The sequence below is a fragment of the Corvus hawaiiensis genome, chromosome 21, assembly GCF_020740725.1.
Source record: "Corvus hawaiiensis isolate bCorHaw1 chromosome 21, bCorHaw1.pri.cur, whole genome shotgun sequence".
Classification (NCBI taxonomy): domain Eukaryota; kingdom Metazoa; phylum Chordata; class Aves; order Passeriformes; family Corvidae; genus Corvus; species Corvus hawaiiensis.
The window spans coordinates 2,089,590-2,115,289 of NC_063233.1; the positions used below are offsets into that span (position 1 = coordinate 2,089,590).

Sequence of the window (25,700 nt, forward strand, 5' to 3'; positions counted from 1 at the left end):
TACTGTGTGTCAGGGTCTCAAATGCGTGTAATTCTGAGGAGAGAAAAGCAAAGCAGTCCCAAACTCCTCAAAATAATTTCTGTAGCCATTTAGTAAAAAGTCCATGTGCAAAAGATGGCACAAAGAAGGTTTTGGTTTCTAAGATGTGTTCAAACGTGGGATCTACAGCTGCTGTTTAATGTTTTCTTCTTTGTAACAAACCCCACCATTTGTGTTCCTCCCATATTACATACAAGCTTTATTGTATTAAATATAATCAAAGCAAGGAGTAGGGTCAATGACTGGTCATGATTGTTTTCGGAAATTATTGCACAACTAATTGGCTATTAACATCATTTCCTCGTTAACATACATCCTGCTGGAGGAAGGAGCTCTTGAAGGCATTGAAGGCACTGAACTTGCTCTGTTTCAGACACATTCCTCACACATCCACGTCTGCCATTGCTCTCTGCAGGGGATCCACAGCCCAGTAGTCGTCGTCCCAGCCCAGGAACCATCCCGAGAAGGTGGGAGGCTCGAAGCCCTGTTTGACGATGGTCACTGGGGTCCTCTTGTCCCGCGTGGATGGGTCTGTGTCAATGTAGCGTTTGGCTGGGGACACAGAGAGGGGATCTCACTGAGCACCAGGCCTGCAGAGCAGCAGCTAAACTGGGCCTAAATGGCTGCCAGAGAGGCAGCTTCACACTGGCCGTTTAAACAAAAATACCCACTGAAACTTTGTACCCTGTGGTTTTATCTATGCCTGTTAGAATATAAATTGCCTGAGTCATGATCAGACAGTGGGAAAATGAGAAAGGGATAGCTCAGAGAGGAAAATGTGACATTACCAGATTTCAGTGCCTCAGTCTTTTCTTCTTCTTGGGCATCTTTCCCAATCCATACAAAGACCTAAAGATAAAAATACACATATTAATTACTTCAGCAACAACCAATCTCTTTATGAAGGGATAATTTAGACGAAGCCTCAGTGAACAGAGTGTGACACAAACCAGAAAATTCTCGTATTGGTCTGCCTGGGTTGTTGACCAACATGACCAAAGCTGTGGTCAATAATGAGAATTTTTTTTGCCTGCATTTTATGTCCATGAATTGTAGATCCTTGAACAAATTCTACGCCAGCTTAACATCGGGAGAAAGCAGCAGATGTTTGAACATTTCTCCATAAAATACCAAAATTCATCTCCGAGTTGCCTCGTGGCTGATTTGTGCTGAATCTGTAATACAGCAGCACTTCTGGCTATTGTGGTTCAGGTCTCCACCTAGAGCCAATCTGTGCCTACTCTTTGCTCCTCTTGTTCCCCTGGGAATGTGACGCACCTGATCCCACGTGTCGAGGAGCATCACATCATCTGTGGCAAGGTCATCCTGAGTCAGATCTCCAGGAACTTCTTCAATCTGGAAAACAGAGGGTTAAGATGAGCACGGGCTTCAAGAATCACTACCTTACTGACATGAAGAAAGATCAGGTGTAACCCCTGGTGGGGCGCTCAGAGCAGCTGGGCCTGAGCTTCTCCCAGCCCTGCCAGGTGGATGTTGAACAAATGCCCCCAGACACTCACGGTGAAGCGCCCGCTCTTGTTGGAGCACGCGAAGAGACGCGGGGGGTGAGTGTCCATCTTCTTGTCCTTGAGCCGGGGCGAGGTGCGGTACGGAGCTTTGCCACCCAAGGCTGCCCAGAAATTGTCTGCAAAACAGAAAGAGAGACTGATGAGAAAGAGAACAGAAAGAGAACTTCCTGTTCATGGAACCCACATCGGGGTTGTAGTTTGGGTAGGACTTGAAGCATTCTTCTGGCTCAGAAAGTCCCAAGGGCCTACAGACATGAAAGCACTGTTAAACACCGAGAATACCCTGGAGAAGCCCCTCTGTGCCCATGTCCGCATCTCCTTGTTCTGGGAGACAAAATATCCATGAAATAACTGCTGAGGATGTGCAGCTACACAGAAACGATCCCAGACTCCACCGTGGCCCCCTCACCTGGCTCTCTGCCCTCAGCAACCTGTACTGGGCGAGCTCCCAGTATCTTCAGCAGCTCCTGTGCTCCCGATTTCTCAGCATTGCTGGCTCCTTGGCCAACCCACAGGTAGGCAGCAGTGGGAGTTTTCAGGACAAAGGCATCATTGGAGTTCAGCTGGCTGGCTGTAGGATCCAGCTGAAAAGAAGGAACATTGCAGGTGTCAGATGTAACCATCCTCTACACAGAGCCTGTTACTTCAAAATCAAACCAGAGCCTATAGTTGAATAAACAGCAAACAAGATATTCCATGTGAGCATGTCAGGCTGTCAGATGTGTTGTACCTTCCCCGTATCCCAGCAATGAGTTAGACTTTCCACACAGGAAGAGTAAATAACTGTTTCAGTGTGTGATTACAGGTACACACAACCTATGGCAGGAGTGCCTGGCTGTCATTGTGCCAGTCCTGGTGGTTATGGCAGCAGCTTTAGGAGCTCACCAGGGAGCCCATGGCAGAGCAGTCCCTGCTGCCAATGCTGATCAATCATGAACACCAACTCCTCTGTGTCAACAAGGACAGGCCTCTTGAAGCTGGAAACTTGGGAAGTTACTGCAGTCACAAACCACTGCCCTCTCCTCACTAGGATTTAATTTCCCCCTTGTTGTCACACAGAGGGGTTTGTGTGCATTTTCTCTCAGAGCAGTGGGGCTCTGAACCTGTGTCCTGGCCCAAGTTCCACTTCCATAGAGGGAATTGAACTCTTCAACTGGATCATGTTTCCATCATGGGCTGTCCACACATCACCAAGGCTGACTCGCCCTGCACATACCTCCACTGCTCTGGTGGCTCCGGAGGTGCTGGAGCGGACCTGGAACAGCCGCGTTGCTGCAGGGGCTGTCTGGCCTCCTTCCCGCGAGGTTCCACCCTTGTAAACAATCAAGGGCTTTCCACCAAACATGCTCATCAGGTGAGGGGGCTCTTTCCCTTGCACTACTCGTTTCTGGAGAAAAAGAAACTTCCTGTCAGTTTTGAGGAGCACAAGATGTACCAGAAATGGCTTTTACAACCCGCTGTCGAGCTGGAATATTCACAGAGCACCCAGCTGAGCCAGGTGTTAATACACATACATTCTTTATTCCCTGCTGGGTTTGTCTCTTTACCTGCACGGGGCTGCCTCCCAGCTCCTCATCCAGCTGCACTGTGAGGAATGCAGAGGTTGCAATCTCATCCTGTGTGGAGTCGGCGCCCTGCCTGGAGAACAAGGTCAAATCCCAGCTTCATTCTAAGCCTTTCTCTCCCCCCCACACACACACCTTACAGAGATCAAGAGGAGGTAAGGAAATCCTGTGTTACCCAATCTCTGCAGCACTTCATTCAATACAAAGGAGAAACTCCTTATCCTCTATTGTAGCACATCAAGTACAGGGGGAGATAAGAACCTTTCCTAGATAAGCAGCACTTTCCTAGATAAGCACAGCTTGATCCAAAGAAGGGAGTAACTACCAGTGGGGGAAAAAGGAAAAACTAAAAAAAGCTCACAGTTATTCCCTCCATTGTTCTACTTCAAATGAAACATCCCAGACCTCTGGTATTGTTTTGTTTGCAAGGGAAAGTTATGCAGGGTGAAATTTTATCTCCCAAGGTTCCTCTGAAAGAGGGAACCAGCAGTGATCGGTTTTCCAAGTGGACTTGCAGCCCCCGGGTTTCCTAACTTGCCCCAGGATAAGTCCCTTACCAGGTGTAAATGATCTGTCCCTGCTTCCCGTCGTGCTGGTAATCATACAGGATGATGTAGCTGTCCCCTCCGTAAAACTGCCCGTACGTGGCGGGGTCCACCGGCACCTTCTCGGAGCCTTCTATTCTCCAAATCTGGCGGGAGAGAAGCAGAGGCGCTGCAGAACGAGCCCATTCCCGGCACGCGTTATCCCCGAATTCCGCATCCCGGAGCTGGCGGTGCTGCCGCGCCCCCTGCCGGAACCTGGCAGGACAATTCCCACCGGCTCCAGCAGCTCGTCCCGAGCGCAGCTTGGAGGATTTCCGGGGCGGGTTTCATCAGGCAAACCTCGGCCGGGACCTCTGCGGGCTTCTGGACAGCCCCCAGCCCGTTCAAGCTCAACTCCAGCCCTGCTTCTGTGCTCAAAGTCATGAACCCAGGTGCTCCAAGACATTCACCCCTCACACGCGTGATGGCAACAGGGAGAGTAACCAGGAGGAGGAGGAATAAATCCATGTCCACAGTGTTGGGAAACAGTGGAGTCAGAATCAACCCCTTACCTGCAGGGCTTTCAAGACCCTGATGGTATTTCTGGTGCCAGAAATTCCCCCAGCAGTTACAAGACCTCAGTGTTGATGACTCTCCAGCCCCCTCTTGTCTCGCTGCTCTTGCAGCAATGCCATTAAGTAGCAAAGAAAAGTTTGGAAACCTTCCCAAAGGGATTGTGCCACTGCTGACCTGTTTCTTGCCAGAGCCATCATCCTCCATACCGTGCTGGGCAGCCATGGCCTTGGAGCTGTGCAGGGTGGCCGCGTCGAAAGGGACCTGCTCGATCTTGGCAACGTGGCCAGAAACGTGAGGCTGCCCCAGCCCTTCTGTCTGGTCCTTGTCTCGCCAGTTCTTGAAGAATTGCTTGAACAAAGGTGTCTCACCACTTTCAGGGAGGACTTGGATCTGAAATGAATGAGTCTTTAGAAGCATCTCCCTAAGAACAGCAGGTTTATCTACTCCTTTTTTCCTCTTTGGAGGGGTCATGGAAAAGGTAAAAGAGCGTCCAAGAGGAAGAAACTTTAACTACCAGCTGTATTGGGGTAAATGCTGGTTTAGGCCAGGAGCACCACTGCAGAATCTCCCAAAACAGAGCAGATCACCCACAACAGGAGCTACTTGAGAGACTGACGGGGACAAGTCACCTGAGCCATCCCTGCTCTGCAGCCCCTGGCCCGTGGGGCAGAAAAGTGACCCCAGTGCTTGGGGCTGCCACAGGTCCTTACCTGGGTGTGTTTGGGATAGCCCATCTTGTCAATGAACTCTGAGGCTGTTTTCAGTGCTGCCTTCTTCTCTTCAGAGTTGGCACCTTTGCCTTTAAAGAAAATAGACAGAAAAGGGGTCCGATTTTTTTTACCCAGAGAAGAAACTGTCCCAAATACCTTTTGCAAAAGTAGAAGGGCCCAGCCTTCCAGATGCCAAATAGCAAATGGCAATTGTTCAATCTCTTTCGTGCCTGTTGTGATGGCTGAGAGAGAACAACTGCCTTTCTACTTATGATATTAATTATCTTCTCCCTGGTTCTCTCTGGTACCTTTCCAAACAAAGATCTTTCCATCTGTGCCATGGTCCAGGATGAAGCAGTCATCAGTACTCAGGGCTGCCTGGGAGAAGGGGTTCTCATCTGCCACCAGGGACACTGCCATGTTCCCAGCCCCATTGGAGACCTGTGACAACACAGCATGGAGGTCACATAAGGCACCCTCTGCTTCCTCCTGCTCCGTGGCCATAGCTCAGAACTCAGGGAGGGGAAGGGAAATCCATTTGAATGCACTGGCTGCTGCAGGCACTATTGTTTTCAAACAGGATACCTCTGACACAGCAACAGTATAGCAAAAATATAACACTTACTCTGAAAATGTCAAGTATTTCTAGCAAAGCAGATACTGCTGGGACCAAACAGAGATTGGACCAAAATGGTAAATATCCTCAGCACAAAAGAAGTATCTTCTAAAGCAAACCAACTGCACATAGGGACTGGAGGGTAACTGAGAACAGCCTCCCTGTATCAAGTGGGGTTAAAAGTCTGAGTTCCTCTACTGACTAATGCATGAAGTGCCACATAACAAACCATCTTGGCAGATATTCACCCCATGGATATCAGAGGCTGCTTAGAGAAGATTCCTTCCAAAAAGTCTTGGACATTCTTCTCCAACTCACACAGCTGATGTCAAGTGGCACCTTCCAAGTCATTGCTTCATCTGGGTGTTAGAAAGGGGCAGGTCCTGCTTCTCAGGCTCACTGTTTCTGGTTCTTTCCTGTCACCTTCATAACACAATGCCTGACAGCAAAAAAGGAAAACTCCCTTTTTCCCTCATTTGTCTCACACTCCACCTTTCTCTCAAAAATTCCTGAAAGTCCCAGCTGTCTCACTAGTCAAAAGTGGTGACAAACACAACAGAAAGTACATGGACATGTGGTGTAAGCACCCCAGGTTCATACACAAAACTTGTTAAGAAGCAGAGTGAGGCAAGAGTAGGACTCAGAGCAGCTCAGCTCCTCTCTGCTATTCCACCTCCATCTAATTTCACAAAGATCAGTCCACTCTCCCCAGGGTTATGTCAGGGTTCCTTGTTACCTTGTAGAGCTTCGCCAGCTTCCTGTTGGCTGTGTCGGTTTTGGTCTCATCAGGAGCCCCTGCTGGCAAACTGGGCTTTGGTCCCAGGACCTGTGAGGGAGAGAAAAATCATTACCAGCCAGTCCCAAGAGGATCTTCCTTCCCAGGTGCTCCAGTCAAGAGAATGAGTAGAAGAGAATTCCAAACCAATCATGTAAATACACTCTGATGTCCCAGTGGGGCGGAGGACCAGGTCTGCATTGAGCTGTATTTACACTACAAACACTTCACATGTAAAGACACACCCCCCTTTCCTCCACACACCGCACTTCCCACTCCAGCACTGACAAATGGACAAAGGGAATAACCTGGAGCATTTCCTCCCGCTCGGATCCCTCCTCTGACACGTAGACCTTGGCGCGCCCGTTGCGCTCATTGTCCCGGATTCCCTTGGCCAGCACCGTGGCCTTCAGCCGCTCCTGGCGGTTGCTGTCGGAGCCACACCATTGGAAGATATTCTGGGGGAAAGAGAAAGTCACCGTCAGAGCTTGACAACTCCTCTCTAGATGAGACAGGGCTCAGCTGGGACTGAACAGTGTCAGTGTTTCAGGATGCTCAGCACTGAGATGGCTTCAACTGAGCGGGGAAAAAACCTTCCGTAAAATGTCAGACACCTCCTGCCCCCGGGATTCTGCCTTTGACATGGTACTCACACTGCCCAGGTCCAGGATGAAACAGTCCCCTGTGTTGAAGCTGTCCCAGCTCACAGGGACCTCCGTGGCCCGGACCGTTCGCCTGCCTTTGACCTGCAGCAGCCTCTGCACAGTGACCTCGTTGGGAACCACGTGTCTGAAGCCAGAAGCCACACCACCAGCCTGAGGGGAAACACAGGAACAAGGATTCACACTAGGACTGGAGGGAAGAGTGTATTCCCATCTGCATAACATGTCCTGCCTACCAGAAATTATCCCAAGCTCAAGATTCACTTTCTCTGCTGATAAAGAGACACTGGGAATTATTTATCAGTGCAGGCAACAGGACCTATGTCAGTTATCCTCAAAAAAAGCACAACTACGCTTAAATGAATGAAAATAACAACAAATGAGTGTGAAATAAAACAGAAAGATCAGGAAAGTCTCAGACGTGAGGCAATGTGAGCACTTTGCAAGCATGTGACCTGATATCACTTTGCTTGTGCCTTTGGATTCCTAACAGATACAATTGCTCGACTGCATGTTTTCACTTCTATCCCACTTTATTGTGATGGCAGGGAGGAGTAACTCCCACTACTGTTCATCTCCTTTACCAAAACATTGCACATGCTGAGAGGGTGGGCTCAGCACAGAGACTGCAAGGTCAAACTGTTATGCAAGAGGGGAGAAATCAAATCTCCTGGGTAGGCGTTTCCCATTAACTTTGCTGCTTCTTAAATTCATTCCAGGTGCCTTGGGACTGTTCTTTCCTCTGCCTCTCAAAGAAAAACAAAACCTTGATTCCTAAAACTTTCTGGGGCTTTTCTTGTGTATTATTAATTCAGCCAAATCTCTCCCACTGGGATCTGCTGTTCTCCACCCTGTGCAGTTCTAAGTCATTGAGAACATCTGGCTGAGAATGGGTTTTGAACAACTGGAAAAAAGGCAATTCTCACTCTCCTGGGAATTGGGCAGGATGCCATTTCTTGCAGACTAGGTTCTGTTATCACCCACCTTGTATTTGATGCCAGATTTGAAGTAGCCCAGGAAAGTGGGGGACTCGTGGCCCTGCACCTCACGGTGCTGCACAGCCTTTCCCTGCAGGTGCTCATCCATCTGCACAGTGAAGATGGCAGCAGCCCCACGCTCATCCTGAGAGCTTTCATCACCTGAAACATTGAGAGAGACACTGGGAGGGAATGCAGGGTCTGCCTCTGCATTCAACTGTGCAAACACACAGGGAGAAAGCAGGTTTAACTGTGATACTGTCAAAGAGTCTGGGGTTTGCAGCCTGTGGGGAAAGCCTTGGCATGGTACTCTGTGACATGGACTGCAGAGGGCAGTTAGGAGAGGGAAAAATCCCACTCCCTGATCAGGAGGAACACACCTGACCTCCCTCCTTTCAGGCAGAAAGGATTTCAGCCAGCCCCTTCCCCTGAGATCTTGTCTTCCCTGTGAACCTCTGGAGAACAGGGACTTACCTGTGCTATTGCCCAGGAACAGCTGTTTTTACAAACAGAGGTGGCTGTACTCCCTATTGCAGAGACCATGCAAATATCTGAGGTGAGTAGGGCTATTTACAGCCAGAACTGCATTCTCACTGTTCTGCTTTTTATTTCCTTGGGTAACATTAACTGGCCATGGTGGTGCAGTCAGGCTCAGGGGTCCCTCTGGGCTCCCAGTTCCACAGGGACACTCCCAGCACTCACCCAACCAGAAATGCAGGTCGTACTGGAGGTTCCCGCTGCGCTGCTTGATGGTGTTCAGCACCAGGTAGGAATCTCCAGTGAAGAAGTCTCCATACAGGTTTTTTGGCACTGGGACCAAATCAAATTTCTCGACCCTCCAGATCTGAAGGCCGGGTTCCTTCCCAGCCTTCAAAAACTCTGCGTGTTCCACCATGGTGACAGGCTGGGGGCGAGACAGAGGATGCTGTTCAGCGTGCAGGACACAAGGAAGGATTTAATTTAAGTTACTTCTCATCTCTTAATCTGTTGTGCCAGGCAAAAAGTGGAAAGATTCCTTTTTTCTCGTGCACTGAGTTTTGAAGGGGGAAAAAAAAAGGATGGGTGTGGAAAGAATCGCTCTCTATTGCTCAGCTTATTTTCACTTCCAATCACCTCTAATTCCTGGTTTATTCCTGACTTTTCCTCCTCTAAACTCTATTGTCTCTCTCTCTGGATTTTAATCTCTATATTTTCCTTACTAATTTATAACTTTTCAGTATGACACATAAGTGAAGTTTGACATTCCAGGCTGTTGGAAAGAAACCCCTTTTAACTCCACATGTTGTACATCCTGCACAAACATGATTTACAGGTTTTCTAAATCCAAATGGAAAATGCTGTGAGTATCATTGAAGATTTAGGTAATTAACAGGTTTCTCAAAGCTTTTCCATTCTTACCTGTTACTTTGACTGCCTCCCTTGCAGGAATTACATTAACTTACACAACATCCTGTCCTAAGGACATTGCAATTTTGGTTTAATATGTTTCTTGCCATACTTATGCAATATATTAACATGGTGCAATATCCTTTTTTTTTAAACAAACATAATGAACACTTTCCTCTCTTGTAAAAGAATTCACTTTGATAATTCTGAAAGGAAATAGAACATTTCTGGTGTATTGGCAATGAAGTCTGTCCATCGATCACACCACACCTTTGACTGCTATCAGGTAGCAGGGAAGAAAACATTGCAATATTATAGCAGAAGCATTCAATACTTTGACGAAGATGGTTCACAGCAGCTGATGGACAAAAGTAAAATATGCTCAGCTTTCAAGGCAGAAACAAAGAATGTTACAAACTAGAAAGCAAAATAGTAAATTAGGTACCAAAGCGATTCCTAAGCTGAAATCAAGTATCAAAGATGGAAAATAATTAACTTTATCATCAGGATTCCAGTCAGACTGAATCCTCCCAAATTCCCACTAAAACCTGGACAAAACCCTGACAAAGAGTTAAAGGAGAGTGACTCCTGTAAGTAGTTGGAAACCAGAAGTTTTTCAGTGTTTAATTGTGATGTTAATCACTTACCACAGCTGAAAGCACAACAGCTGCTGTAACAACATATCCAAGCCCTGCCACAGACATGGAGCTGACACAGCTCAGCTTCAGAGCCATTGTGCAGAAAATGGTGAGGAAAAGATAATTGAAGTCCTTTCTGCCCATTTCTACGAGCAAATGGGCTTCTCCCTTCTCCCGCAGAGGCTGTGAGGAGTCCCAACTCCCTGCTCCTCTCGCTGCTGGGGAAGATGAAGGGCAGAAGCCAATCTTTTATCGGGGACAAACACACCCACCCCCTCGGCAGCACAGGGGCGTAACGTGTTTGTGCAAACAATCCTGCTGGAATCCCAGAGCCTCCTCCAGCCCCTCGGAGAGCCTGCAGCCCAGCAGGCACTCACTGCACACAATGTGCTATCCATTACCGACAGCGCAGTGGGGGTCACACAGGCCAAATATCCACTCACAGGGAGAAATTAAGAGACATCAGCAACAGAGGCAACATTTTGTCAGCTGAGAGCTGGGAAGTTGATGAGACACACAGGAACAGCACGGCTGCTCCAGCTGGCAGTGGATGCAGGGAAAGAGACTTTGGAGAAGACAAGGATTCAACTGAGCAACCTGAGGATGGGGGAATGCACCCTCAGCTCCCTGAACTTGTCAGAGGAGCCGAGTTCAGCCCCTACTTTGCACCTGAATGAACCTCCACACACGCCACTGTCAGAGTAGCAGCTCGGGGGAGGTTGGGGATGCACTGATGGATTTCAGCTCCCAGGTTCACAACAGAGCATTCAGAGTCTGGTAGGTGACAGAACAAAAGCTCATTCGGTAATTCAATAATTTCACGACGAGGTATTTCTGAGGGTGTAGCAACACCCTGTGACAGGAACACAACAGCCATCAAACCTACTCAGCCCAAAGGAATTACAACAGGGCTGACTGTAGCATCCCAGTGATCTGGCACCAATAAAGAGATTATTCTCCCAGCCGTCTCACACTTCAGCAAGTTCATCTATCACATTTCCCAAGTGTTTGCAGTGAGTGAGCTGTGCAGGAAGCTTTCCCTGTGGCCCTCAGGAACAGAGCAGCCACACAATGTGGGGTTGTGCTCCTGGGCACTTTTGCTCTCAACATACCCAGGGGAGAATTACTGACAGGCTGAGCTTCCCACTGCCAGAATCTCTCAAAAGATGCTTAAATAAGGGGCCAAACCCTCCACCCACAGAAGTCCACAACAAAACTTCCACGAAGGAAAGCGCAGACGCTGCTTTGTGCTTTCTCCACTCTCCATGAGGATATTTTCTTTCCCTCTCTCCTGAGAACACTCTGCTGCTCTCTTATCCAAGCTGATGCATTTTAATTTGAAATGTCACCTTGGCAATGTACCTTTGAAAATTTCACTGGAAATTCTCAAACTGAAACAGACAATAAAAACAATGTGCTAGTCCTGCTGGTATTTCTGATCTCTGTGAAGGAAGTTCAGAGTGTCAGAGGTCTAAGTCAGTGGAAAACATGTTGGAACCTTGACTCCAAGGAAGGCAGCTGGGAAAGGCTTTGGCAGCTGCAGCAATCCCAAACCAAAATAACTGGGTTGCATAACATTAGAAAGAGATGGGTCCTTTCCAAATGGAAAAATACTCTGGACTTTTTATTAGTAAATTAAATACCTGTATAGTGCCACACCTGGGCAAACCTCACAGCCCGAAGGCAAAAAGACCCGGGATAATCTTCTTTGTTAACATCCCACTGTAGGAGATAATGTAATCTGCAGATCTATGCAGATACAATATTTTTGAAAAGCAATTTATTTAGTCTTCTAATTGATTTGGTATTTTGTAAGTCCAAGCTTGCATTGCCAATGAGCTGCAGTACGTAAATACAGGCAAAAAATGGAAAGAGGGCTACAGTGCATAAATTGTATATTATAGTGCTCTTTCGTAAAATTAATTAATCTGAGCCATTCCCGGAGGGAATAGGTGTAAATCTACCCCAACAGCTGGTTTGGGTTATTACTGCTGGCAGCAAGTGTTGCATTGTTAAATCAAGCCCCAGAAATGTTTGCTCTGGACATGGTTCTGAGGGCATTTGCCAGCTGAGATCGCCAGGGTCCTACTGAAAAGGGTGTCTCCTGATGGAGACATGGCAAATAGGCACTCTTCAAGCTGCTGATAATAAAAGTGTCCAGTTCAGTCCCAGAAAGGGTGCTACGCACAGCCAACATCCTGTGCAAAGGAAAGTTGTTTAAGGAAAACAAGGAAAGGGGTTGGAATACAGGATTTCAGTGCAGATGGATCAGCTAAATGACACTTGGCTGCATAGTGATAAAAACGAGAACTTAGGAAAATTGGTCCAACGATTTGAGCAACCATTGGAAGACGACAAGTTCATTATGGTCTCCAGATGTGCAGTCACACCACCAGGACAGGCCAGCCTGGGAATGCCCTGGGATGGAGTCTGGCCTACAGGAACAATTCCAGGGATTTGCTCCTGGGCACCCAACGCGAAAGGCGACACTCGGTACTCGAGGGAAGCGCACGCTGATCAAAGTCACAGACCAATGGCAGCCTGGAGCTGCTGCTCCAGGGAAGTGTGAAACGATCTCCTCGAAGCTGGAAGCTGTTTGCTTCAGGGCAAAGGCCAGAAAAGGCAGAGAGGCCCCCAGTCCCCCTGCTCAGCAATCCTGATACTGCTGTGCACCCTCCCAGTGCTGTGCTGTGCAAGCCCTGGCTGCTGCTGCTGCTTCCACCACCTCTGATCTGGGCCTCAGCTCTTGTCTCTCCTGGTATCCAACCCAAACCACCTTTCTTATTTTCATCCTGCAACTTGTAACAAACAGCTCTCTTTGCCTCCCTCCCTGAATTCTTCGTTTCTGCTCTGCTTATTCATCCCTGTGGCTGTGCCTCCCCCTCATCTGTCACAGTCACCTATGCCCTCACAGACTGACACCAGCAGCACTTTGGCCATTTGTCTTTACCCTCCTCCGAATTTCTGCCCAGGAGCTGCCCAGTTCTGCACCACCCAGCACAACCATACTGAGAGGAATGTCCTGCTCCCTTCAGGAGTAACCTGTGGACATTGAGCCTGGAATCTCTTACTCTACCTCATCACACTGCAAAATCCATTGCAGGGAATAATTAATGTGTGGTTCCTCCACATCAAATACACTCTCACATCTTCACATCTACCACCATCTAAAGCTTAATGATGTATCTAAAGTAACTTTCTACAAGATAATATCATCCAACACTCACAGCAGGGAAAGAAGGAAAATCTTTATTTCATTCAGTAACTAGCCACTAACAAGAGAAAAATGAGCACAGCATTTTTTGGGAGGCCCAGTTAACTTGTAATAATTTGTGGCAATTCACACCTGAATATACCCACAAATATAGTCAGGACTTACCTGCACAGGGCTGCTCAGGAAAGCTTGTCTGAATTAAATGAGACAGAAACAAGGCTAGGCCACATCCCCATGTGGTTGTGCTCATTTGCAGCTCTGGTGTCGACTCATGATGGGTTCAGATAATTTGTCTAAATTTGCTGCATAAACAAACCCCACACAGGAAGGGCTGCAGCCAACATGACATTTCACCACAGAGCATCCAAACCACCTGCTGCTCACTGCTGGACCAATTCATGCCTTTCTACATAGCAAAGGATGTATTTTTTATTTTAACGGATGACACTTGCAGAATATCAAAATAACTTGCAAATACAGACTGAATTTCTTAAATATGAAGAGAACAGTAAATCTGAGTAGAGTCTGTATCCACATTACAGTCATGCTGCAAAAATGCCCCTTGTGCACCAATCCTTATTGTACCTTGGGGGCAAACATTTGCATTTCCACCCAACTAACTCTCTCTTTCCTTTTTTTTATTTGCCAAACATTGCCTGGAGAATATGAACTGCTCCAAATAAATAACAATATATGTCCTCAAAAGAAGAAAGCCTCCCTTATCTCACAGCATTCCAGACCTCCTATACCAAGTGCCAGAAGAGGTAAATCACCACTTTATTTCTGCTGCAACAACAGGAAAACCCTAAATCCTTGTTTTGCAAGAGGCAAAGGAGTATAATCCTCCTGGCATGATCAATCCCAGGAAATCTACAGGTTGTACTTGCCACGGTAACACCCCAGAGCAAGGGCTGCATTCTCCAGGTCTGAAATAGTGACACTGAAGAGATCACATAAACAAGAACCCCAGTAAAGTTATTTGCTTGCTTCAGGTTCAGCTCTTTATGCACGTTGAACACAATCCACACTGTCTGATTACCCACGTAGCCATTTCTTTATTCTCTGATCTGCTGCTGACTCGTAAAAACTCTGATGAATTAACAAAGATTGTGAGAATGAACAGCACAGGATCACTCAAGTTCTGACAATCCAAAACTCAGGACATGATGCTGCTGAACACAGAGAAAGTTTAGCACAGGATCCACAGCGATGACAGCACACCCTGAAAATGGAAATACTTGTTTATTCCTTCCGCTTCCCTGCCAAACCAGTATAGAATATCAGTAATTCTTCAGTAAACCATTGAAAATAACTCTGCCAGGACTTCAGCTTTGTTACCAAGGGGACAGGCACTGGAAAATATCTAAAGTGATGGATTAGCTCAGTTTTCAGTCTCCAGACAGCCCTAAATTCATATATACACAAAACTAAACCCATCTCCTTTCTTTCCATCCCTTGAAGAAGCCAGCAAACAAAGGTTATTTGGGATAAGAAAAAATTGGCATGGGAGAGCCTCCCCTGCCCCAGCCATGGTGACTCCATGAACTATTTCAGCTCCCTGTATGAGGAGCAGCACAGTTAATGGCATTCCCAGCAGCTACATCTTAACAGAAAAGCCACAAATCCAAAAAAATTCGAACTGAGTTGCCTAACTCAGATCAAGAGTCCAGGACACAAAGTCCAGCATTAGCTGTACAACTGGCAAGTAGTTTTTTTTGCATGTTAAGATTCCTACTAAACCACTTTAGCAAATTAGAAGGCCCAGAAGATTTGAGTATTGTTCACTTTTTCCAGCTGTTTGTTTGCACTGTGAGTCACATCAGTTCTATTCTGGTCTCTGTACCTTTTGAATACAACCCATTTAGTAAACACAGAGCTTTCAGCCCGATGCACCCAGGCTGAAAACTTCAACACAAAAACCTGAGTTTCTTCTCAGTTGCAGTGATGTAAACTGGGGAGAATATTACTTCCATGGGAGAAAGCTTTGGAGATTAGGCAGGTTTGCCATCTGAAACACACCCAGGGAAAATCTGCTGATACAATCAGCTGGTTAAGAGTCCTGCCTTGAGCATAAGTGAGAGCTGAATCATGCACTTAAACACACACAGCACAGGGAAGGCTGGATCAGTGGAAACCACCGACCACTGTCATTCACTGGGGAGCAAAAATAAATCCAGAATTATACTCCAACACAGATCATTGTTCAGTGCTGAAAAAATATTTAAGGAGTGCTTATGTAACACATAAGACATAAACCAGCACATTAAAATATGGCTACCTCCCCAAATTATGTTCCAGAGAGAGAGCTGCTGGTGACAGCCAGAACACATTAAGGGAGGCAGTGAAGACATGCCTGTGGTCAGCTGCAGGGAAATGACACAGATGTTCTTCCTCCAGTCTCCAGGTCCTGCCTGTTCAGGGGAAATCATCTGCAACTTTATGCAAACTCTTTTTCCCCAGAGAACAAGCTGAGACATTCCTCTGCAGCACAGAAGTTGTTCAATCCGTGATCCATAACCCAAAGAGGAACGGAGTAATACATTATTGCCAGAGAAAGGCTGGAAACCAGGAGAGATGGCCTAAACCAAGTCCAAAAGGGAAGCACAGAGTGTGGCCTTGCACTCCTCATGCAGTATCGGGCCCGGGCAATGGGGTGAAAGGACTTGGAGTCATTGCTACACATAGGACAAGGGCAGGAGAGGTACAGGCAGGTGTTAGGGTTGAGTATAAGTAAGTAAAAAGCACATAAATGAATTTTGCTATTGCCACAGTGACATGGCACAGCAGGTCTGGTGTCACCACGGGGCCAGTGGGAGTCCTTCAGTTCCTGCCTTCCACATCAGCTCCACGCAGAATTCAACTTTCCGCATCAAAAACCCACACGGGACACAAAGCAACTCAGGATTAATAAAAATCAGTTCACTTAATAGACATTCAAAATCAATCCTTCTAGCTCAGAAAAGGTTCCAGGCTCCCGTGCTCACCTGCTGGCAGGGAACAGTCACAGACCTGTGTGACCCAAAGCTTCCTCCAGTCCTGCCCCAGCACACACAAGTGCTGGCATCTTCTGCACATCTCCACCACCCTCCTCTTCAGGGGGAGACAGGACTCCTCCATTTCCCCATTTCCCATGATGTGGCTTCCTTCACAAACACCAACTTCCAAGTATACCAGTGTGGAAACGGAGTTATCAGTTCCCCTCTCCATCCTGTCCCAGTTCTCCTGACACATGCAGGTGTGGCCAGGTGTTAATGACTGTGGCTGAAGATGCAGATCTTCTCACTCAGGCTGTTCCCAGCTCCAGACCCAGGGAACGCAACCCGTGGGAGCAGCACAGCCCTGGCAGCAGGAATGCCCGGAGCACTCGGCTCCCATCCCGCCGGCACAGCCACAAGAGGGCAATGCTATAAACACACACGCCAGAACCATCCCTTCTTCCTCGGAGCTAAGTGATTAACAGAAGAGGGTTTAATTTTATCTCATTTCAAGCAGGATTCAGGCTTTGGTGTGGAGGAACCACAAGCATTGTCAGAGCAGAGAGCCCGAGAGAAGGAAAAGTCCTCACGGTGTCGGTGCCCACTGCAGCAGCCTCCGTCCATCTTGAGAGATCCCAGGATGATTCATTTCTTCCAGTGTTTTAAAGATGCTGTTTTGAATTGTAGCTGTACTTTTACTGCATGTGGAAACACTGAATAAATAACATATGTTTAAACTTTGGGTTTGGACGGTGTCCCACTGCCTGACTGCCCTAATACAGACAAACAGTCGTTTCTCCCACTCCAGTTGTGCTGGGACCTCAGCTGAGATCGGTTCCAGCTCTCCAGGTTCTCAGTGGGAGGTGAATGAGGAACAAAAAAGAGCAAAGGAAAGACCAAAACCACAGTCTATAGTCAGAAAAGAACACTCTGAAACAGGCAAAAGGAAAAAAAATATATAAATCTTCAGAGTCCATACCATCTAAACCTTCCATCCAGACACCATCACATCCCAAATTTTGATCACAAAAACCTGACAACTTGGAATATCCTGACTGAGAACACAACTGCTCACCAAGTCCCAAAGCTGGGAAAACTGAACCAAGTAAAATAAAGGTCGTTCTCCGGAGGGCAGTGGGAGATCACCAGAATACCAACCAAATCAACCACTCCCAACGCCAGCGGCACCTCCAGGCTCCCTGCGCGTCCTGATCCAGCACGGCCATTCCACACTGGCATTTCCAGACAGCCCAGCAGTGCAAAGCACCCCAGAGCTCTGTTTAACTCCACTAATGTCAGAGCTCTATTTAACCTTGCAAATGCATCATTAGTGGATAATCAGAGATAAATACCTGGCCATCCTGCTGAGACAGGCTGTTACTGCCTTTCCTAACTTCTCCGACCACACTTTCCTTCCCTGAGCAGGTGGGAAGTACTGGGCTGACATTGAATGGACACTGTCTGGCCTGATTTCGTCTGTGATGGGATTTATCAGTGTCACATTAACAGGCAGCTCCGTTCCAGCGCCCTGGATACACCCCTGGATCAACAGGGTGCACACACCGATGGACACAGCCGGCCCTGGGCTGTCCAAGGGAAGCATTCCCAGCATTTCCCTGTGCCATGGGCACGTTCCAGCAGTGCAGCTGGGTCTGGAGGGTAGGAACACACTGCTGCAGGGGCAGACAGAGGCACCCAGCAGTGTCTGACAGCTGATAAGCGGCCTGATGAATCTGCTCTGGCAGTTGGTGCAGTTTGCTATCAGGGTGTAGGACACAGTGTAAATATTGAAAATCTGCCAACGTCTGCGACTTCCTGGGAAGCAGAGATGAGGCAGAGGCAAAACCTCTGAAATCCAGACCTGGGGGGCACACAGCGCTCAGACACTCCCACCACCGGTTCATTTACCTTTGTCCTCCTCACTGAAATATCCGAACAAACCTTCAAGTCAGAAATCCCTGATCACGACACTTCCCGACTGCCAAAGTCACAAGGACAGGCCTGAGGAAAACTGCCTGAGCACTTTTCCATTCTCTTTGTGCAAACATCTGCTGTGAGACAGTGCTGAACCAGCGTGACAGCTCTGCTGTAGCCCGGGGCTGTCTCCGGCTGCATTCCCTTCTCCCACTGCTTTGTGGAGCCTCCTGCAGTAAAACACTTCCCGAACTGCCAAACCCCAGTGTTCAGCTCAATAGCTGTGCACTATCCCCACCTAGGGAGCTTGTGTCTGACACAGAAAAAATAGTTCCGGCATGGCTCAGAGCTGAGAACTCCAGCAAGTTTAGTGCTTTTAAGGGAAAAGGATTAATCATCCAGAGCATTTCTTTCCGATTCCCTCAGGCTTCTTAGTGTCTGAAGTGATTAATTAATGATTAAGAGACTGAAAAGACACACACTTGAACTACTGCTGTGAGAAGCAGAACAAATGAAGTGACAGAGGTACACAAAGAGCTGCACAAAAGCTTCACAAAAAAACTTGAGGTTTTCTTCCTAATGCAAAATCTCAGTGACCTCTGAAAGCCACTGCACAAGACATCTTTTGAGTCTTGAGTTTAAAAGGATCCAAAAGAGATTAGAAGTAAACATATGAAATATCAATATATACAATTTTCTTTTCAGCTGAAATTGTTAGAAGAGATATCAAATACCCGGCCCGGAGTACCAGACAATCACTAACCAACACAAATAATACACATCTCGTTACAGACAAATTGTCTGTATCAGACTCTTCTGCCTTTTCGGGAAAAACATTTGATAATAATCAGGCAGAGGCAGAGACATACTCAGAACTTGATTATTCACATGATAATTCCCGAGTGCTGTGGAAGGGAACAGAAATCAGGAGCTTCTCTCTAGGCAGTAGTTACTGTGCCCAAGCTACTTCGTATCTGTGTTTAACCATGTTCTGCTTTACTGCAACCAAGCTGCAACACTTGATCACCTCAGCTTAAAGAACAAAAAAAAGTTTCTTTAGGTCTCCAGATTCCAAAGTAAAACAGGGCAATAGTTGTTTTGTGAAGTGGCACATTTCTGCCCAAAATCCTCTTTCCCATACATGCCACTCGGTAGCAACACTAATGTCTGGGACTGGGATTAAAATGGAAGCTTGTATTTATAAGTGAGCTGAAAGCAGATAGCAATCCTGAGCACTACATACGTCACAGGGCTATTTTAAAAATGGTTTGGTTCCCACCAGAATTCTGTAAAACATCCAAGCTACAACAAAAAGTTGTTTTATCTGAATTTGGGATGGGGGAAAGCATTGGCTCAGTCTGGGTCAGCAGTTGAACCTGCTGCTCCTTGCTCCAGAGGAAAGTCCCTACCCCTTCCCTGGCACAGAGGCTCAGTGACACTGCTGCCCACACCACCACCTCAGGACGTGGCTGCAGCACTCCCAAAATTATATAAAGCATTACAAAAACAGCCCTGTACTGGAACACATGAGGCAGCCTTTTAGCCAGAGCTGGCAGCAATCCCCCTGGTAACATTATCAGAGCCATGAACCTGGATTGCAGAGTGCTCCCATCGCTGCTTTGGTGATGAAAGGAACAAATTCACAAACGTGTTGGATTTGTGCCTGTAAAATCAAAGTTAAACTAGCAGCACCAGTAGCATTTTTGCTTTGTCACCCTTTCGACATTCAGAAGCAGCCAAAGATTTATGGCTGGTTCAATTTCCCCACTGTTTTCCCCATAGCACTGGAATTTCATCCAGCCAGAGAAAACCTCCACTCTGCCAAGAGCTGGAGTCATTCCTCTGGGGACACTGCAGGTACTCAGCTCTCACTAAAACTCATCTAAACTCTCAAATAACCACTGGAAAAATCTCTTCCTGTCTTAAAACATTTAACATTTCAGACGCTCACCATCCACCCTTGTCACCAACGAGGTGTGACTAAAATTCCCACCCTGTCTTCATGCTGAATTCCAGTGAAACCCTCAGAGCTGGAATTCCCACCACTCCAGCAAGTCTGGTGATGGTACAGATGAGCACTGACACCCTGGGATGGTGCCTGAGCATGGGCCAGCATTCCCATTATCCGCTCTGGAGATGGACAGAGTTCAACCAGAGCCTGAAACCACACCAAGCCCAGGCAGTGGGGTGGGCAGGGAGGCGGTGGCGATGCCAGCAGCACCCATCCCATGGAGCAGATATTAAACAGGGCTGACTTCTGCTTCTCTCTGCTCCTGCACAGGCTAAGCTTCCATCTCCCACCTCTCTGTGGCAGAAACTATGGAATAAACTGTCTCGTGGACAAAATAAACCAGTTGCAATAGCCTGTGAGAGACTCATTTCTCAGCACTCAGGTTTCGCTTCATTTTTCCAGATGGATGTTATAAGGTATTCCGTAAAACAGTTTGAGAAACGCAAAGGAGGAGAGGCATTTAAGGAACCCCCACCCCCTCTGACTCCAGAGCAGGACACCCTGAGCTGAGCCATGCTCTACTCCCACAAAGGAAATAAAGGAAATTTTTTTTTTTTGCCGATAAACTTGCATCATGCAGAGTTGGTAGTGGAAAATGGAAATTGTAATGATCAGTAAGAAAAATAAGAGACTTAAGGGGAAACAATGCTAGTATCATCCTTGTTAGCAAAGTCGGATTTTTTACATCCAAAAGCAAATAACATTCAAAGCAGTTTTATTCCAAGAGGGATCTACTTACTAATGAGGCCTCCTTGAAACAAGTCATCCCCATAACTTTTTTTTTTAACACTCTTCCTAGGAAACATTTTAAATATGTTTTCAGTGTCTACATTTTTTGAATTTCTATTCAAACAGAGCTTTCAAACATTCTTCCCCCAGGCAAAGAACAAAACAAACAAGCCCCCACTGTTCCCATCACCACTCGCACTGCTTTCACCGGCGTTCACAGGCGCACCGGACTTGGGGGGGGGGCTCCTCCGCTCTCCGGCCCCGCCGGTGCCCGCCGGACGGGAACTGCTCCTCGGCGGCAGCGCTCCCGCGGAGCCCGGCACAGCCCGGCACAGCCCGGCAGATCCTCGCAGATGCCGCAGGAAACGCCCCGGGACGGGACCCGGGACCCCGGCCCCCTCCCTCCGTCCCTCCGAGCCCAGTTCCCTCCGCCCGGCCGTGCGGCGAGGAGCCGGGGAAACGCCGGCAGCCGCTCCCGGCCCTACCTGGTGCTGGCACTCGCGGGCAGAGGCAGCTGCGGAGCCGGGCCGGGCAGGGCAGGGCAGGGCCGGGCAGGGCCGGGCAGAGCCGGGCAGCCCCAGGGGCGGGACCCGGAGCTCCCCCGCCTCCGCCCCGCCGCCCGCCTCCCTGGGCGCGGCTGCGGGACCGCCGGGACACGGGCACCGGGACCCCGGCATGGCTCACCTGGGCACGGGTACCCTGGGCTCAGTTAACCTGGCACCACCAGTTAACCAGCGGTGAGGCCAGACATGATGCTGGTACCGCCCGTGCCCCCCCCGGACCTGCCCATCCCCTCAGCCACCCGAGTGTCCCCCAGTCCTGCCATGGCCAGGTCCCTCCTGCCCTTCCGCTGCCACCGTGGAGCCGCCGCTGCCTGCGGCCTCCCCACTGGAGCCAAGGTACATCATCCCGGGAAATGCTCACCAGCAAATCCAGGGAACGCCCGGAGCTCCCGTACCCCTGCTGTCCTCTCCCTGCTGCTCCCAAGGGAACAAGGCGGGTGTTGAGGCTCCGAACAAAGACGCCCTTCTCTCCCGTGCCGTGGGAGGCTCGGGCCGTGTCCCCTGCGCCGAGGCAGCAGGGCCGGGGGACTCGACCCTCAGAACAGGGCAATAGCAGGAGGTGAAGGCAAAGCAAGCACGGCGAGGGCACAGCTTCCACGTGCTGAGCGCACACAGGGTCATTGTCTCTGCCCAGGGCACTTGGGGGTGATAAGTATCTCTTCTCTGAGCTGGTTCGCCCATTTCCAGCTCTGCGTGGCCACAGCCTCTCTTCCCAACTTGTCCTTTTCCACTTTTCTTCCAAATCTTTAACTCGAGTGTCTGTATGCTGAGGTTTGTTCTCATCTCTGGATGTTACTAACTTTTTCCTGACTTTATCCCTGGCAGATTGACTTTCTGTTTAGTTGAGATTTTCCTTGTGGTGTGGAAGACCTTGCACTAACTGGCAAATATTTGCCTGTTTCTTGACATATTGCTCTCAGCTGTTGGGATAAGTTTGCTTCTGCCACATCTTCCCACCTCTTCAATTCCAGATACTGTTTTAATGATTTGTTATATGAATTTCATTGCTTGTTTTTGTAATTTTCATACAGGTATTGGCATGTCCACACAAAAGCACATCTACAGGGGGCCTGTAGTACAGTCTCCTATGGACAACAGTCACTAACCAAACACCATTCTAGGATACAGTGTGGGATGTCCCAATAACCCATCCACGCGGTCTGGGAGGTGTCAGTGTCCACGCACAGCCCCTGATCCCGAGGGAGGGAGGATGAGCAGCGCTGCTGGGGCCAGCGCTGGCAGTGCCCTGGAGACCAGTGACCTCTTCCTTCCCGTCACCTATTTATAGACACCCTGTCCCTGCAGCCAGTGCTCCGGGATATGAGCGTGTGGATGCACAGATAAGTGTGCACAGATGGCTTGTTGGCCCTGAGCCACGCAAAGCCCATTTTTGATGCTCACCAGCTACAGTGTACCTCAGAACATCTTCCTTGCAACACCGAGCACCCCTGGGCACTGTGAGTGTAGGGATCTGGGGAACAAACTGGGATGACACAGGGAACAAATTATAATTGTTGGTTAGATAACCCATTTAAGCTCCTAAGAAGTTTAGTGTAACATTAAATTACGTGAATATTGTTAAGTACACCCACAAAGACGTGGACCTTATGGCTCATGCACTTGGGAATATCCCACAGAACACACTCATCCCGCCCGTGGTTATTGTGTTTGAAGTTTGAGAAAGGAACATGATCCTTAAAAGCAATTTACCAGGAAGCACTTTCTGTGAAACATCATATGTAATAACACATCTGACAGTGAGTCGGACATCTCCAACAGCACTCACAGACAACAGAAATGTCTAACTTCCTGCATTTTTTATGTAGTTTTTCCTTGACACTACAAGTGAGTTGTGGTAAATCTAAGACAGGCAGGCACAGCCACAGACAGCTGTTGTTTTTCTTTCCCTCTCTCCATCATGTAATCAGAGAACTGTCTTGTGTTCTTGAGAGGAGCACTGTACCGAGACAGTGCCACCCTGGAATGGGTTCTTACAAAAACGGTTTCTATGCCACCAACAATGCCTCCAGTTGCTGCCGGAATTGTATGGAACAATGACATGGTTATTGATAAAGCCAGCGGTGGGTATTTCTCCTCTGTCATGGCTGTAACTGAAGAAGTTTGTTGTTATGCTTTTGTGTATGAGAACATTATTAACCAGAATGTTTTAGGTGGGCTAAAAACCATCTGCCATTTTGATTCTGCAGTCTGGGAGAATTGTGCATAGCCAGGGCAGTAGCAAACCTTTCATTAAATCAGGAACATCCTTTACAAAGAGGTACTGACACTGTGCCACAGTCACACGGATTCTGTTTTCATAACTTACCTACTTGATGTTCTGCATCATGTTCGTATCATATCATGCATCTGTAACACCACACAGCTAACCAAAAATCCTTCACCTGTCCATCAAATATGATTAATGCAAAATGATTTAGCCTTTTAAAAACACTGTGCTCAATTGCTTTAAGTACTGTTAAATGGTAATGTTTCCATGGAAATTTTAGGTCCCTGTTTCCACTATTCAGCAGGAAACACAGCTCCAGTTGTGCTGTTGAGGGTAGAAAAGTGATCTTGGCACGCTGAACCAGCTGAGGGAGTTGCTTTTCAGGAAGCAGAGAGTGAGATGTAGAAGCACACATGTATTTAGAGCAGAACCAAGAGAGTCTCTTGATGTCAGGAAGAGCCTCAGAAACCGCTGTGATTGATGAGAAGGCCGGAAAGTTTTTCAGGGAGACTTGTGCTGTGGCAGTTTTATGCTCTGCATTTGCAAAGCCTTTCAGCAGGGAAACACCCTGAAGTGGGGCACAAAGTGAAGCTGTTGTCAGCTCCAGAGGTTGCTTTCTGTCCAGGAGCAGCTCTGTGTGGATCAAATCTTGCCTTGTGCAAGACGAATGACTCACAAAGTCTTTCACCACTGTCAGGATCTGGTCTCTGGGCATGTTGTCATGTCAGCCAGGAAAACCACAGTACCTGCATGTCTTTGAAAAGCAGATGCTGGTATTTTGCAGGCATTTCTATTGCTACAATTTGGTTTTGTGCTACAATAGAAGCTACTTGCTAAGGACATGTAGAAGTTTGAATGCTTGAGGATTACGTTCAAGGAGAAGTGAACCAGGCATCAGAGCTGAAAGGTGATCTTCAAAATAAGTCAATTAAAGTCAGTAAAGCTCAGATTTATCTTTATCAGGACAAAAGGAGTCATGGTGAGCACTGACCCTGTCAAGTGGGCTCACTGCTGTTATGTATTTGGAAGTATTTCTCAATATTAATGCTGAAATCCATGTGGAAAGGGGCACACTTCCATTCCATAGTGCCATTCCCATGAAATACTGACAGAGAGAATCCAGCTGAGCTGCATCTACTGGCACCAGAATTACCACTGGCCCAAATGTTTTTCTATCATTTATAAGTTTAATTTGAAGCTTTGAGACTGTAGAAGTGCCAGTGGGCTTGGGCTGCCTATTTTACATGAGATGAAGGAACTAAAAAAGATAAAGAAGGAACTAAAAAAAAAAAACGACCACAGGAACATTTCTACAGACACCACAAAACTGAAATGGTAAGAGATGAAAGGAGAACTGGGCAACTCAAAAATAAGATACAAGTAAAGACCAGTTAGTCATCTGTGACCAATCCAGTGTTACGTGATCAACTCCCACAGAAGTGTATTTCAAACTAGTTCCTGAAAAATCCCATGTTTCTCCCTTCTGTCTCTGTCTAGAGAAACTTGAGCAAAGCCAGAAGATGAAGTTGGGGTTCAGGGGAAGAAGACAGACAGACAAACCTGACTTTAGCTACCTTTTACTGACTGTTTGCGGCCTGACAGTTTAAATTCTGACAGTTTGGCCTCCTTACTGCTGTCCTCAGGGAAAACAGAGTGTTGCAGATAAAAAAATCCATTCGATTTCACGTTCTTCATGAATGCTGATGTGTAATTTAATCATATTTAGATTTTTAGATATTTTCATATTTATATACTATAGATCACTCTATGTAATTTATTTGAAAAGAAGAAAATCCTCAAACCTTCTATCAACTGCATCAACTCGGAGTCTTTACTTTTCCTGGGGTTTGTGGTACAAAAATAAACCCAAGAGCAAGGCTCATGTGACCAGAAAATTTGGATGCTGTTCTCTCTTGACAGAGACCTCAGAAAGAGACACGTAGAAAAGGCTTTTCATGAGTGAACTGACCCAGCAGAAATCCACAGGGAAGGGTGGGACGATAGAGCAGGATTTCATCCCAGGCAATTTGGTATTGTTACCAATTTAGTGGGTTTTAATTACTGTTGTTA

The 25,700-nt window shown here is 47.5% G+C and overlaps 1 protein-coding gene across 3 annotated transcripts; it reads right to left on the reverse strand.

The window, feature by feature from the left end:
* Nucleotides 1-220: 220 nt before the first annotated feature.
* Nucleotides 221-21,384, reverse strand: GSN (gelsolin). 3 transcript variants are annotated; one of them, XM_048325329.1, is made up of 17 exons: nt 21,326-21,384; nt 8,676-8,877; nt 7,981-8,135; nt 6,988-7,149; nt 6,643-6,792; nt 6,296-6,385; nt 5,252-5,384; nt 4,944-5,032; nt 4,408-4,623; nt 3,691-3,824; nt 3,116-3,206; nt 2,785-2,955; nt 1,978-2,152; nt 1,560-1,684; nt 1,318-1,395; nt 828-888; nt 221-591 (listed from the first exon to the last, which is right to left on the reverse strand). In XM_048325329.1, exons 2-17 carry the CDS (start codon nt 8,866-8,868, stop codon nt 422-424), a joined length of 2,193 nt encoding a protein of 730 aa, XP_048181286.1. In that variant the 5' UTR covers nt 8,869-8,877; nt 21,326-21,384; the 3' UTR covers nt 221-421. The 3 variants fall into 3 exon arrangements, with proteins under 3 accessions (XP_048181286.1, XP_048181285.1, XP_048181284.1); XM_048325328.1 differs by lacking the exon at nt 21,326-21,384 and adding an exon at nt 20,851-20,892; XM_048325327.1 differs by lacking the exon at nt 21,326-21,384 and adding an exon at nt 10,007-10,228.
* Nucleotides 21,385-25,700: the final 4,316 nt, after the last annotated feature.

What these genes read in the sequence shown, in the direction of transcription:
- GSN (XM_048325327.1), bottom strand. Translation starts at nt 10,141, where the DNA reads ATGGGCAGAAAGGACTTCAATTATCTTTTCCTCACCATTTTCTGCACA. An exon ending in CTGTTGTGCTTTCAGCTGTG is followed by an intron (nt 8,878 to 10,006) that starts GTAAGTGATTAA and finishes TCTCGCCCCCAG; the next exon opens with CCTGTCACCATGGTGGAACA. An exon ending in GAGCCACCAGAGCAGTGGAG is followed by an intron (nt 2,153 to 2,784) that starts GTATGTGCAGGG and finishes CCTTCTTTTCAG; the next exon opens with CTGGATCCTACAGCCAGCCA.